Genomic DNA, 14,963 nt, shown 5'->3' on the forward strand with positions numbered 1-14,963 from the left:
AAAAAACAAAGGATGGAACAAGAGAAGTTGACCCTGCAAGTTCCGGTAGCCTCTCCTGAATCTGACTCCGATTAAAAAACAATAAAAAAAGACCCGCTGCAATGTGTAAAAAGTCTGTATCTGTATGAATGTGTAAAGAAAGTGTTCTTCCACCTCCTCCTCACAACATCTGACTACCCGGCATAATTGGTGTCTGCTCCATTTTCATTTTTTATGGTACAGTATGGTTATTTTATACTGCGGAACGAATTATATGTTTTAACATGTATTTCTATGGGAAAATGCGTTTCGTATAACGGACGTGCACCTGGAACGGATTAAGTACGTTGTACGAGGCACCACTGTATATATATATATATATAAGGAATTATACAAATATATAAAATATATAAAGAAAAAAATATATATATATAAGATTCCGGGATCGATAGGACATCGTCCACCTACGAACGATTTATGTTATTTTTATATAATCCGAGTGGGAGGGATGACGTCGAGTGGAGAACGGGTCGTATCGATTTGGAAAATGGAAGCTGACAAATCCAATGATGAGACTAACTATATTTATTTATCTCAAATATCTGTATTAAAGTAATCAAAATATAGGCCTACATAGAATATATATAGAATGCGTACAATATAAGTTTAAGCTAATTAAAGACTCAAATAATCTAAACACTAACTAAATGCTTCGGGATACTATGACCAAAAGAGAGAGCTTACATAAAGTAACATACTACGTGGGAACCTTTCTCCTTGTATTCAGATAAGCCAGGATCTATGGGTTAGCAACCTCTGGAACAGGACAAAAGCAAGGTGGCTAGTAGCGTGTTAAATATGACTAAAAGGCCTGGATGGAAGGTGACATCCATTTTTATAATAAATATGAGGATCAATCGGATACCTTCTCGATGTGGTCATTCTTTACTAACTTTCAATATAACAGAACTCCTTTGTTTCCTCTGAATCATAGGAAACAAAGGAGAGATATTGAAAATAGATAAGATTTAATTTTGTCTTTCTTTCCCTTTGTAAAATTCGTAAAATTCATTTGATTTTCTGCTACAGTTTTATAATCCTTTTTAACCTTTAAAACTGTTCCCAAATACAGGTATATATATATAAAGTAAGTATTAAATAGTTTTAATCCATAATACAATTTATTGTTTTATTTTACCAGATATGTACAAAATAAGAACTGATGACGTGCAATTAGCCCGAAAAGCACTTCTCTTTTAGAGAATAAAATCTGTGTAATCAATCACCTAGTGTTTCTGTTTGATATCCCAACAGTAATTTTGTGCTCAGTTTCATCGCTAGAGCATAGTGAATTCGCAGTATGTAAAAATTGTTACTGTTCCGCTAAAATTTTCTGCAGTACATCAGTTACTTAAGTTCGCCTTAAATCTAAGCAAAGTTTACTGCCAACTTCAAAACAAAGTCAAAAAAAGTAACAAAACAACATTTTCGATTCTAGCTAAAAGTACAGTTTACCGAGAAATGATTTTGTTGCCAGCATTAAGTGTTATACACTTACATCGCTTATTTATAAATGAGATCTATATTTACATAAAAATAGCTACTTTGTAACAAACAGTGTATTTTTATACTAAAATTTTCAAAAAATTTTAGCTACAACATGTCACGATTTTACCTCGAAAAGATCGAACGAACCATCCCGAAAAATCCTTGCGATTTTTTCGACTCTTTCGGATTTCATCCATGGTCTCCCGGAACGGTAGACGTTCCGGCTGTATCTCCTGCACTCGAACAGGTAATTAAGGACAAAATTATGAAATTTTATTTTAAGATCATTTCTGTAGTATTATTTATTATAAAAAGGCCAAAGCTTTACTTTTGACGATAGGAATGCGTTTAAAAAACTTGTAAATGATAATTAAAAGTAAACTTTTCATAAAATGATCCCACTGGAAATATATAGACCTATAGAAATATTTTTGATACGTTTTAAAATTTTTTGATCCGTCGAGTCCCGAGTAAACCAAAATACAGACGATATGTAAATATAAGCCTATGCAAAAATCCATATATAAAAATTTTGTTCCCTTTTTTTTTTGATGTTTTTGGTTTCAGGATCCTTTAAAACTTTAATAAATATAAAAACCCTGAGAGGAAATATTTCACCGATTACTGTACGTTCCGTCTGTTGAATAATAACCACGAAGGTAATAATAAACATTTATAATTTTTACGTCGCTGTTTCTCGAATAATGTATTTTTAACATAAATTATTTTTACGGAAATCTTGTTTACATGAGTTACAAAATTCGCAAATTTTTCAAACGTAATTTTTATCTCTAGAATCGACTTCAACTAAATTACATTCCTTAAATTAATAATTAACCTATTTTATTCTATTTAAGTGTAAATAATAATTATTGTCACTTACATGGAAATATTATACTAATTGAAATTGAAAGTTTATCCTTCGGACGAAAAACAAAACAGACTTTTTTGAATTTACCTGGTTAGCAACCAATCCGAAGGATCCTGAAAATGAACCGTCTTCATTTTTCTGTATATACACATTCGGCATTGGATTTATTACTTCGTATCTAAAAATATCGGAATAATGACTGAGATTTTGAATGTAATAATCAAAACACCACATTTTCCGTTTAGCTTCAGTAAAATATAAATTCAAAATTCAAAAATTACTCAGAATCAATTATTTCCTGATTGTACTTAAATCGTATATTAAACCGTCAAAACTAAGCTATTGTTATGGTTTGGTTATTAAATATTGCAAATTATTACATTATGTTACAAGTCAAAATGGATGCGATCATTCTGTATATTACACGAATTTGAATTTACTGTTGTATCTAAGAGTTCGTTATAAATTCTAAATGGTTCACAAGATTTAAATTTGATTTTATTATTTAATCTATAATTACAATACGTTAAAAACAATATGTCTCGTCATATGTATTATTTTAAATTTTAAAAACGCAATGCTTTTCAGGTTTAAGAAGTTGAAAATATTAAAATACGGGAAAAAAACAGTATTTAAATCAGTTACTACTCTCAGTTTCAAATATACAGTATACTCTTTCATATCCGGACTCTCTCTTATCCGGAATGAGGAAAGGCAATCAAAAGTTTTCGTAAGTAAACTACTTCGAATTTTACCTTTACGTACTATAGTGTGTATATTTTAAAATTTTTTAAACTCAAAATAAACATTTCTTACACATACAGTAGACATATATGTTACAGTTTTATATAAAAATTATTACACTCTCTTATCCAGATAAGCGGCTGTAATGTTTGATATCCGGATCATTCTTGCCCGTATTAGTTCGGGTGTGGAAGAGTCTACTATTAGGATCAAGCAAATAAGCATTAGACTGCCTTTATTACTTTGAATACATAAATAAACCTTTTTCGGTTGGAAATTAAAAATCTATACATTTGTGATAACCTAATAGTGATGTTTTGCTGAAAAATATTGCTAAAAAATTTTATTAATTTTCAGAAAAAAAAAATATTAAATATTAAAATACACGAAAACATAACCAACGTAATTTCTTTCTATAAGTCATAAATATTTTATATTTGAAAAACATTGTTTATGCATGATAGTTTTTACTAAAGTGCTTCAAATGTATTTAAGTACGCGTTATACTTTAAATTTAATATTTTATTTCATGAAAAGACATTACCGAAATTTTAGCTTCTCTTGAATAAGATTGAAAAATATGTCCGATTCAATTCTTTTTTCGATGGATGTGTTTCCGTTAATATCTGGCTAAAAAATTAAATAATAATTAAAGAGATAATTTCACAATTTAAAAATTTTTATTTAATTAAAAAAATTTAACTATACAAAAATAAGTAGAAATTNATCTCCAGCTTAGAATACAACTTTCAAGGCTTTTATTTGCAAGACTATTGTTTACAGCAGGGGTGTCCAACCTTTTTGTTTCTCTGCGCCACAAGTATTAATATATTATATATACTTGTAGCCCAATCCTTAAATATACATGTATATTTAAGGATTAACATGTCTAGATTATAGTAATAAGTATTAAAACTTTATCACGAAAAAGAATATTTTAAAAAGTTACTTCTACAGACACTTTCAATTTGTTCAAGTTAATTGTGATATTTTATATTTTCTTTATAAAATACATGAAACTGTTTAGTAATGAAAAAAAAACTTTATTATCCAAACAGCGTAATAACAGATAAGTATATTCCATAGTTCTGTTCTGTATGGCATGATTTATTTCATGAAAACCGTATCAGAATTTTATTGATGTGTTAAAGAAAGATAATTATATTTCCTACACTATGGTTATATTATTCAAAAAAAAAATTTTATAATTTTATCAAACTTAATACGTTTTATACTGTAGCATTCGTGTTATGTTCAAAAAATAAATTGTTAGTCATAAAATACTTATGTTAATCCTGTCGAAGGTCTTTTAAGTTAAAATAATTTAGAATTAAATAGCCACGATGGAATAAATTTAAATAAATAATATAATGATTAAAAGCAGCAGTTAAATTCCATAGATTTTGATTTTTGTTTCTTTCAGACAGCGTGGCATTTCCGATAAATCAAGAAATGTATCGTAAATAAGATTTCTTGAGAGACTTTGATCTGTATCAATTAGAACAGTGGTTCCCAATTAGTTTTGCCTGCGTACCACTTCAAGAAAGAGCAGAAATTCATATTAATCCATACTAACATTATAAAGTCGAAGGTAATTCTGTCTGTTACCTTTTCACGTCTAAACCGCTGAACAGGTTTTAATAAAATTTGGCACAGAGATAGCTTACATGTTGGAAATGGACATAGGCTACATTTTACTGCGAGAAAATATCTTACTCCCACGAGAAAATTTGATATAATGGGGCGAAGCTGTGGGTAGACAGCTAGTGATAAATAGAATAAGTTTTTTTTTACATTTATTATCTTTAAACTACAATTCTAATAATAAAGAAAATAACATAAGGTTATTTAATTTTATTGTGACAAATGTGCACGATTTTCTTTGCACAACTTTGAAAAATCTGGTTGCTTTTTGGTCAGCTTCAGTCTCGAGTCACCTTCGAGTTGAAGTCGGTGACGATGTTTAGTTTTCATGTTTGTCATGGCCGAAAATCCGCTCTCGCAGAGGTATGTTGTGCAAAATGGTAGTAAATATTTTATTGCCGCTTAGCTGACATGATAATAATGATAATTGTACAATTTTTGTATCTTGCGTAAGAATTTCATTTAGGTATTATCACAAATGCATTTTCTTGATGAAATTTCGAGAATATTTTTAGTTATAAATAAACGAATTTGTGCATTCGACATCGTGTTGTAAATTGCAGAATTTTTGATGGTCCACCCATTATTTTTTTGATTGCTTTATCTCATGCATTTAAATTTTAAATCGACCAATTTTAGATTTCCGCGCGTACCCCTTCATGCAACTTCGCTTACCCCCAGGGGTACGCGTACCACTAATTGGGAACCATGGAATTAGAAGATGAACACGAAGATACCAGTAAACACTTTGAAGGTCTTCTTCCAACTCTCGGTAATTATGTAAAGGGACCGACTCATGAGGTTTTTTTTATACAGTAATCATAAAATAAAGAAATGAAGTTAGAGAAAATTTCTAATTAATTTCTAGCTCCTTTTAGATACGCTTCCTTGTAAAAAAAATATAATAATAACGAATGACAAATTTACCTATTTTGTATGGAAATTTTGTCACTTAACTTATGGTTACTATTTATTTTCTAAGTTCGTCATATTCCTTAATACTATGAAATTTTTCTAATATGTACAATGTAAAGGGCTACAACGAACACGTTTTAAAGGGTGAAACAAGCATAAATAAACAAAATTAATTTTTATAGTAACGAAATTTGGTTCATGTGCCTTTCTTTCATTATTATCTTCAGTAACAATGATATTTATTGTCTGTAGAATTATTAAATTAGAAAATTATTGAAATGTATCTAAGTTCGTAAAGTTCATTACATGTTACATAGAATAGTGCTCATATAAAGAACGATAAATGTATAAATTATCTATAAATTATAATATATTAACGGAAGACAGATTGAAATAAAAATATCCAGATATTAAGATAAAATATCTTCTTAATAATTTAATTGCAAAATAATTTCATTATTTATATTTTACCTATTATGTTATATTTATATACAGTACTTATGTGTTATATATTCTTATCTATGTTCGGTCGGTTGTATCAATAGTTATTAATTTTTATATATAGTTTTGTGAGACCCTACACCTTGAGAATTTGCAAACGTTTTCCTTAAGGTCCTCACTCCCGAATTTCTATAGAATAATTTCATTTTGTTTTTGATTCTTAGCATTTTTGTCGCCATCGAAACAGACTGTTTAATTAATGGTGTCGGATTAACATTTCTGATAGAAAATGTATAGAAGACAGACCAGACGGTCTTCGATAAGACCGACAACTTCACGCTGCAAACGTATAAATAGAAAATAAAAAATCCAAATTTTAAATAATTCGTTTAAAAACTAATTTAATCAACAATAATGAAATTTTGAATATTTTAATACGTTTTAATATCATTTGTTGAATATTAATAATAGGTAATTTAGAAAGTGTAGAAAATAAGTGACGCGTTGAAGATATGCATTTAAAAATATTTGAAAAACCTATTCAAAAGTTGAATAAAAAGAAAACTATAAAAATAACAAATTACATAACTAAACATTTTCGTATTAAAATAGGCAACTTGTATTTTTTAAAAATATTTCAGAGATATTTTGAAAAACTGTGTCGTACTTACTGTTTTCTCCCACAATCGAACAACAATTCACCGCCAGAAAAACTATTTTTAAAAAACAGAAATTCATGTCATTATTGAATAGAAGCAGTGGAAGAAAAGTACTTGTTACCAACACCGCTAAGCTGTTGTCATAGAAATGATAATGATTGACAAGAAAATAACAAAATAGCACGATTCTGACAATTTTATTGTTTCTTTAAAATACGTCTTATCGATTTCCTGTTTAAATTTAAAAATATCACAAAATATAAAATTTTGTGTACTCTTAAATACTTTTGAAAAATCTCCAGCTTAGAATACAACTTTCAAGGCTTTTATTTGCAAGACTATTGTTTACAGCAGGGATGTCCAACCTTTTTGTTTCTCTGCGCCACAAGTATTAATATATTATATATACTTGTAGCCCAATCCTTAAATATACATGTATATTTAAGGATTAACATATCTAGATTATAGTAATAAGTTTTAAAACTTTATCACGAAAAAGAATATTTTAAAAAGTTACTTCTACAGACACTTTCAATTTGTACTTAGAAATAGATAGATGCATTTATTGTAAAAGAGACGAACAAAAATTTGTTTGAAAAACACAAATATTTGTTTTATTTGGGTCTCTAATAAAAAACAACGAAATACCATTTTAAAGTGCATTTTTATTCAACTAATATATTTATAAATGATATGTAGCCCAAAAAGTAGTCAATTCGCCAATTGATAGTTTTTACGCCAAACTAACAAATTCACCCCGGGGGAGAGAGACAGGATTAAGGCTTAACACTTCCATCAACAATGGAAGTGTTAAGTAACAATGGAAGTGTCAACAATGGAAGTGTTAAGAGAAAGTTTTTTTTTTCGTTTTTGCGGGAAATCGAACATATTTTTAGACCCATCTAAAAATTCTCTAATTAGTCTGGAAACAAGAGGACCCAATTCTTGCATTCTGTGACTATAACGTAATAATCTTAATCCTAGTTATCGTTACTTTTGCCCGAGCAACGCCGGGCCTACCTGCTAGTATTTAATATATTTTTGCTGACATTTGCATAATTGCAGTTGGTTCCTTCTGTTCAGTTTCATTCGTTACTTCGTTGCAAATGGAATTTCTATTCTTTCTTTTTAATTCGATTTTCAAATCATATATGATATTTCGATTTTTTTTTCAGAACACTGATTGTCTTTAAGTGGTTCAATGTAATAAATATCATTGCCGATTCGTAATCTTGCAATAATCGTATCATTGTACCAATATCCAAAAGCGTTTTTTCCTTCTAAAAAGAACAATCTTTGCAAATTCATGAAATGATACTTATTGACTTTGTCTCCTGTGCATAGATAGACTTTTGTTGCAGCCAAAAAAATAGTAGAGCTTCTTGTGACTTGTAAGGTGTGCCATCCTTTGTTCTCGACATAAAAGATGTAAAGGATTTCATTTTTTGAAGTACGTTTTCTGTATAACCTATAGTGCTTGACAATATCGTACGAATTTTTATGTGACACATTTATGAGAATTCATGCAACTTATTACTCCAATTTTAAGTAATAAGCTAAACCAATACATTATTTTCTCACGGATTTTCGAATTAAATGTTCGAATTACCGTTTACTCATCAAATTAGAATTTTAGAATACTTTCGTTTGAATATTTAAATTGAATTAAATTATTTTTAAATAACCGTAACTTTTTCAAAGTAAGGTAAGTTCTTATCATTATCTTTTGTTAATATCGAAGTTCGTATAATACACTTTAACATAGACTCAGACTCATTGAATATTATACAACATATACACCTTATTGCTGAGAAGCATTTTTACTGCTTTAGACTAACGTTTTCAACCTGATCAACAGGCCATCATCAGGTTATCAGTTTACTGGAACGTTTACAATCGTTCTATATTCGAACCAACATGCAATAACAAATTCGAATTTAAAACTATTCGAACATTTTGTTAAAAATCAAAATATAAAATATAAGTAATATAACTAATCCATTAAATACATAAACTGAACGAATCAAAATAAATAGAGTAGAACAAAATAAAGTACAAATATAATAACATAAGATATAAAATTACATCGACCGCGCTATTCATCAGATTTTATAAGCCATTATTGATCATACATTTCCATGCCGATGGTAAGCCTATGGCATCCTTGTAGTTTAAACATTTGCCAGTCAGACTGGATTTATAAAATTCGAACTTTTCCAAACTTAATACCAGAGTCGATGAACGCACCGGTGTAACAATTCCCATTCAACTACCGAAGCGTCTGTTTGCGCCATTCTGGATAGTGCTGTAGAATAGTGTCCGTTGCTTACGTCATACATGTATCCTTAAGGCTTTTGTTGAGATTCCTGGTGGTGACACCCACATACTCTTTGTTTGTAAATCTAATTGATCATTTTTATATGGTATCTTATATACTCCAGGTTGTTGTTCCTTCTTGATCATATCTTTGTCATTTCTAAGCAAGTTACAAACCGTCGGAGCCCTTTTGTATAGTAATCTTGTGTTCTTGTAATCTGCAATTTCTTTCATGATATTTGACATGTTTCTGTTGTATGTGAACTTAGTCACATTGTTGTTTATAGCTTTTTTTCGTTTTCTTTTTGCTAGGATCAGTGTAAAATCTCCATTTGCATTCTTTATGGATTTATGTCGTTTGTTTATCTATCCTTGAAATTATATTTGGTTTTTTTTTTTTTAATTTTTAAATCTCATTTTTACAGGACACGAATATCCATTTTGTATCAAAATGAATATGATGAGAAAATCCTTACAACGTTCGGAAATTGGCCAGTCTGATTCGAGAAATAAGCCTAAATGCTTTTTTATATTGAGAAAAACATCGGATGATAATTATAAATTAGGTAAGTCGTTAAAGGCAATCAAATTAATTATATTTAAAAAAACAAATTAACACTTAATAAAACTATTCTTATTAGGCGATAAGAAGAAAACAAAAAAATTGAAAAAAGGTCCATTCATTCCTTGGCCATTCCGTCGTCAAATTAGTAAGCAAAACGTGAACCAGGAAGATAAGAATTGTGTTTCCCGAGGTCAACTGTTCGGTCAGTCATTGGAAAAAGTGTGTCAACAAAGTCTACCGAAGCCTATATCGGTAAATAATCCATTAGAAATAGGCCTATCAATCGAAAAGCCAATATGTGTTTACCTAAATACTGTTATTACAGGCAATTTTAGATCAATTGTACGAGAAGGGACCTCATACCGTTGACATCTTTCGAAAATCGGCTACAACCAAGGCATGTAAAGAAATGAAGACAGCTTTAGATAAAAATCCCGATTATAAAATAGAAATGAAGCCAACTATTGTTTTGGCTTGTGTATTAAAGGATTATTTGAGATGTTTGCCTGATTGTCTTCTATCTTCTAATTTGTACGAGGAGTGGTTACAAACTGTTGATATTCAACCAGAATGGAAAAGAAAAGAAACTGTTACCAATTTGTTGAATAGATTACCCCCCTCAAAATATTCAACTTCTTAAACAACTTTTGTGTGTTTTATGGAAGATAAGTCAATATTCTTCAGAAAATAAAATGACTTCATATAATCTTGCTGTTTGCATGGGCCCTACTCTGTTATATCCTACTGATCCTGGAAAGTCTTTTTTGATGTCTGAGGATGTATCAAAAAAGACACCATCATTAGTGTGTTATCTTATCGATAATTGGCCAGTTTTATTTCACGAAGAATACAATCAAATCATGGACGAAAGGCAGGATTCTGGAGCCGAAGAATCTGATAGTTTTCACGGTGGAGGAGGTGGTTTCAGAAGAGATGATTCTTCAGTCGACAGTTTAGAAACAGATTGTTTAGAAACGAGTGCGAAAATTTCGCTTACAAATATAAGCCGTGATTCTGGTCTAACTTTAAGTGACACACAATTATACAACGAAAACGAAGAATGCACAAAAAGCGTTCCCCATTTATCTTCAATCAGTGAAACGTGCTGTCAAGTTGTAAGAAGACGTAAGTTAGTTCGAACTGATAAAATACCAACCAAATGGTGCCACAGTATGCAAAATCCTCATCTGGCATCGGAAGATTCCTTATTTCAAAAGCTGCCGGCCCTTCACCGTAAGGGGAGAGCTCCATCTCCACCCATAAAACCACTCAAATCTTCATCTCCTCATCCCAGAATATTGTTATACGGTCACAGAGCGGATCGTCACGCGGTATGGTTCACAGCTCATTGCAGATCACCAGGATGGAAACGAAGTCAATCTACCTCCCACATCGATCTCATCGATTCGGATGGCGATAACACGCCTAATATATCCAGAAGCAGTTCACTAGTGCGCGATTCCTCACCCATGAAAGCCAACGCCGATATGAAGAAGCAAGAACAATTATCATTAAGCGCCAAAGCTAAACAATTATACGAAGAATCGGTACGACTCTATAACGAGCAATTAGCCGATACCCATAAGGCAGTATTGGTTAAAGTAGATAGCGAGGACAATTTAGATTCGTCTCCAAAATTACACAGATGCTTACAGAGGGCCGTCAGTGAGAGCACGTCGGTTCGGCTTCGACATTTGCCACCGGTTCACGTGAGTGACGCTCAATTGGCTCAACCATTCAGAAGTCGTTCGGAAACGTGCCCTAACGAAATCAGTTGGAGTATTGCTCAATTAAGGGCAATGTTTGCGCACCCGCCACCTTATCGTTTCCCTCCACCTCCTGTCGTTAGAACTCTTTCTTTGGACAGTAAAAATAGCGAGGAGGAGTCGTTCGTTTAAGTTATTTTTCCAACCGGTAACAATTGTACATTAATACTAACACATCCTGTACAGTTTTTTGTAAGTATTCAATTAAACTAAATTTAAAAGTAAAAATTTCCTTCAAAAACTTTTGCTCCAAACCCCAACATCCTAGCCACACTTCTCAGACTATCTAACTCTTGCAGCCTGCAGTATACGTTGGAGCAATAATAGAATGCCCTTCTAACTAGAGCTCTAAACGCTGAAAGCTTATAAGTATGTGGATCATTGGAGGTTGAAGGAATGTATAACGGGACGTGAGTGGGCTTGTTGTATACGTTCGTTTTAAAATTGAATTATGACTATTTACAAAAATTATTAAATTTTTCGAGTCTGTCTTTCATCCTTTTAACACATCACAGAAGTAACAGTATATTGGCAGGGCCGTGCCTTTCTATGATGCAGTGATGCGGCCGCATAAGGCGGCACCGTAAGGGGACGGCATAAGCAGCGAAATCAAAATATTATTTGAACTATTCAATAATTGAAAATTTTTACGCAACGCTTTTCTATATTGATCTATGTTATTCCGATATTGATGTATACTGTTAATGATTTATCGCATGCTTCTGCTTAAGTGCTTTCGGTACCCTTTGATTTCGGTTTATGGTGCAAATGAATTGTTGGAGAACGGCAGTCAAAAGGCTTTTGACAAGACAGCGCAAAGCTATTGTTTTTGTTTGTAATATACCACGCGACTCTCCTAAAAGCTGAGGCGGCAATTATCATAAAAGACAATTGCACGTATAACGAGTTGATAGTTCTGCTTTGACCTTAAATTATTGACAATATTTGGTTTTAACGTTAGTTTGTCTCTATAAGTAGCGAGTGGCTATGCTGTGTTTAAATCAGTGAATCAGATATATATCTGTATCAGTATAATATTTTTGCATTTTTACTAGTTCAGTTTTTTGTGTTTAAAACGTAGATCAGGTAAGAGAATTATTATTTTTTACAGCAATTTTAGTTACTTATTATCATTGAAAAGGATTATGTTGTGACAATAAGAACTCGAATTAAAAAATAGCATTTGCATGAACTGGGTATATATCAGGTGCGGAACGTGTGCCTGTGTGTGATAGAGAGTTATTTAGGTAATATTGGACTACTTTTAAATTCTGTATGTGATAGAGTTGCTTAGGAAATATTTGCATTTGCTATTTTTGCGTTCGTTATTTTTTGCTCTATTTTTACTACATTTATATACGTTGAAATGAAGACAATACAATGACAAGTTAAGGTAAAGACATATGTCAAAACGGCTGCTAGCTGTCAATTTGACAGATATTCGTTAGCTCTTTACTAGCAGACGAGCCCTGCGTTGCACGGGCAAAAAATAACGATAGCGAAGATTAAGATTTTTAGATTATAGCCGATTTTACCCGTTTTCACCGAATGCAAGAATTAAGTCTCCCTCTTCCGAGATTAATTAGAGAATTTTTACATGGTCTGAAAATATGTTCGATTTTCTGCAAAAACGCAAAAAACCGCATCTAAAATAGTACAGTAAAGCAGAGTTTTTTAAGATAATCCTTAACCCTGTCCCTCTCTCCCGCGGGGTTAACACTCCCTGTCTCTGTAGCTAGTGGGGAAAGTTTTTCCAAATTAAGATTAATAAAACGCTACTTAAGAAGTTCAATAAGCCAAACAAAACTTAGAAATCTGTCATTAATTTCTATTGAATCTACATTGGTTTCCACTCTAGATTACGATTCCCTAATTAACGAATTTGCTAAAGTTAAAGTTAGAAGGATAAAACTGTAGTAGATTCTTGTAGTTGATACTTGATATCATTATTTTAAAGTAATTTTTATTTTCAAAATAAAAATAGTATTCGTACAATTTGTGCAGTTTTTTAATCACAACCGAAGGTATTTAAGGGGCGGCATTTCGAAGACTTGCATCACACTGAGAAAATCTACGGCACGGCCCTGTATATTGGCTTGAATCAATTTCATTAGAACACGTGATAAATTATAAAGAAATCACACAAAGTTAAAACTGATTGAAACGCCGTCCTTTTATTTGAAGATTCGGCGTCCTTTAACATTAAAACAATCATATACCTTCGTGTTTAAGGAACCATTCTTGAATGAAATGACAATGTCTAGAAAGTGCACTTCCGTGGTACTCATTTGCTCCAATTTAAGTTTTAAACCATCTTGGTTAAAATTTATTTCATTCAAAAAATGCTGAATTCTTGTATCATTCCTCCATAAAATGAACACATCATCCACATATCTTTTATATAAGATTATGTCCTCCGTAAAATTCGTAATGGTGATCTGTTTTAATCTGCGTAACACTAACTCGCAGAGTAAGCCGGACATCGGATGCCTATCGGAACTCCTTTCATTTGTTTATAGATTCTGTCTTCAAAGCTGAAGAATGATTGAAAACATATCAGGTTTGCAAGTAGCTCCATTTCTTTAGGAAAGGCCGACACACCTGGGTTTAAACTGCGCAATGTGTCAATTAACGCGTGATAACATGAATCCAATTTTGTCGATGGATACAGACTTTCAAAGTCCATGACTGGTCCAATGTTCTCGTCCATTAAAGATAGATTCTAGAGTTCATTTTTTAAGTTATGTTGGTTCTTTGTAATAAAATGATCGTTCCCAATCTGTTCCGATAAATTTCTATGCAGGCGTTTCTCTAGCTTATACGTCGGCCCTTACATTTCTCGACTAACGGTCTAATCTCTTTGCTACTTTTGTGTTTTTGCAAAACTGAATAGTCTGGGTATACTTTGGCCTGTGATATGTGATCCTTTCAGGAAATGGAATAGTGAGGTAATGGGGTGATCTCTCCAATTTCCTGACTTTTCTGTCTACTTTATCAATTATACTGTGATCAACCCTTTCACACCCGGTCTTCTCTATATAATCCTCTAACGCTTTGGTAAAACGATCTTTTTTTCATTAATACCAAATGCTTACTTTTGTCGGCCCTTGTTAATATCAATTCGTTATCCGCTAACCATTGTCTTGTGCGTTTTATTTCCAACTGCTGTGCTCTGTGTCTCCTGTTTTTAAGGGTTGTTTTCCATCTGAAATAATCTTTGTCTACTTCATCCAGTCCAATGAGTCCTCTTTCTATTTCGGCTATAGTGTTCTGCCAGTCTGCGGTGTTATCAGGAGCATAATTAGGACCTTTCTCCAGAAGTTTTCCAATCCAGATCCAAAGATGGATCTGGTCCCGTAATATATATGGGGGTTTTTACTTCGTACATTTTTACGAAAACAAGTAAAAATGTAGGAAGTTGAAAAAGGAACTTCCTGTTCCGTTGAAGGAAATTGACACAGTTCCTTAAAAATCGATAGTTTAACGTGGGATTTCTCACGACGTGTCCACAAAAC

The 14,963-nt window shown here is 31.8% G+C and overlaps 1 protein-coding gene across 1 annotated transcript; it reads left to right on the plus strand.

Moving 5' to 3' along the window:
• Nucleotides 1-8,016: 8,016 nt before the first annotated feature.
• LOC111639819 (T-cell activation Rho GTPase-activating protein-like) lies at nucleotides 8,017-11,859 on the plus strand. The gene is given in 5 exon segments (XM_023385773.1): nucleotides 8,017-8,251; nucleotides 9,543-9,683; nucleotides 9,759-9,934; nucleotides 10,008-10,295; nucleotides 10,297-11,859. Coding segments are annotated over 4 exon segments (1,863 nt in total). The 5' UTR covers nucleotides 8,017-8,251; nucleotides 9,543-9,568; the 3' UTR covers nucleotides 11,581-11,859.
• The last annotated feature ends 3,104 nt before the right edge of the window (nucleotides 11,860-14,963 follow it).

This window comes from Centruroides sculpturatus, unplaced genomic scaffold, assembly GCF_000671375.1.
Source record: "Centruroides sculpturatus isolate CEXI.00-Female unplaced genomic scaffold, Cexi_2.0 scaffold1260, whole genome shotgun sequence".
In the NCBI taxonomy this organism is placed as follows: Eukaryota; Metazoa; Arthropoda; class Arachnida; order Scorpiones; family Buthidae; genus Centruroides; species Centruroides sculpturatus.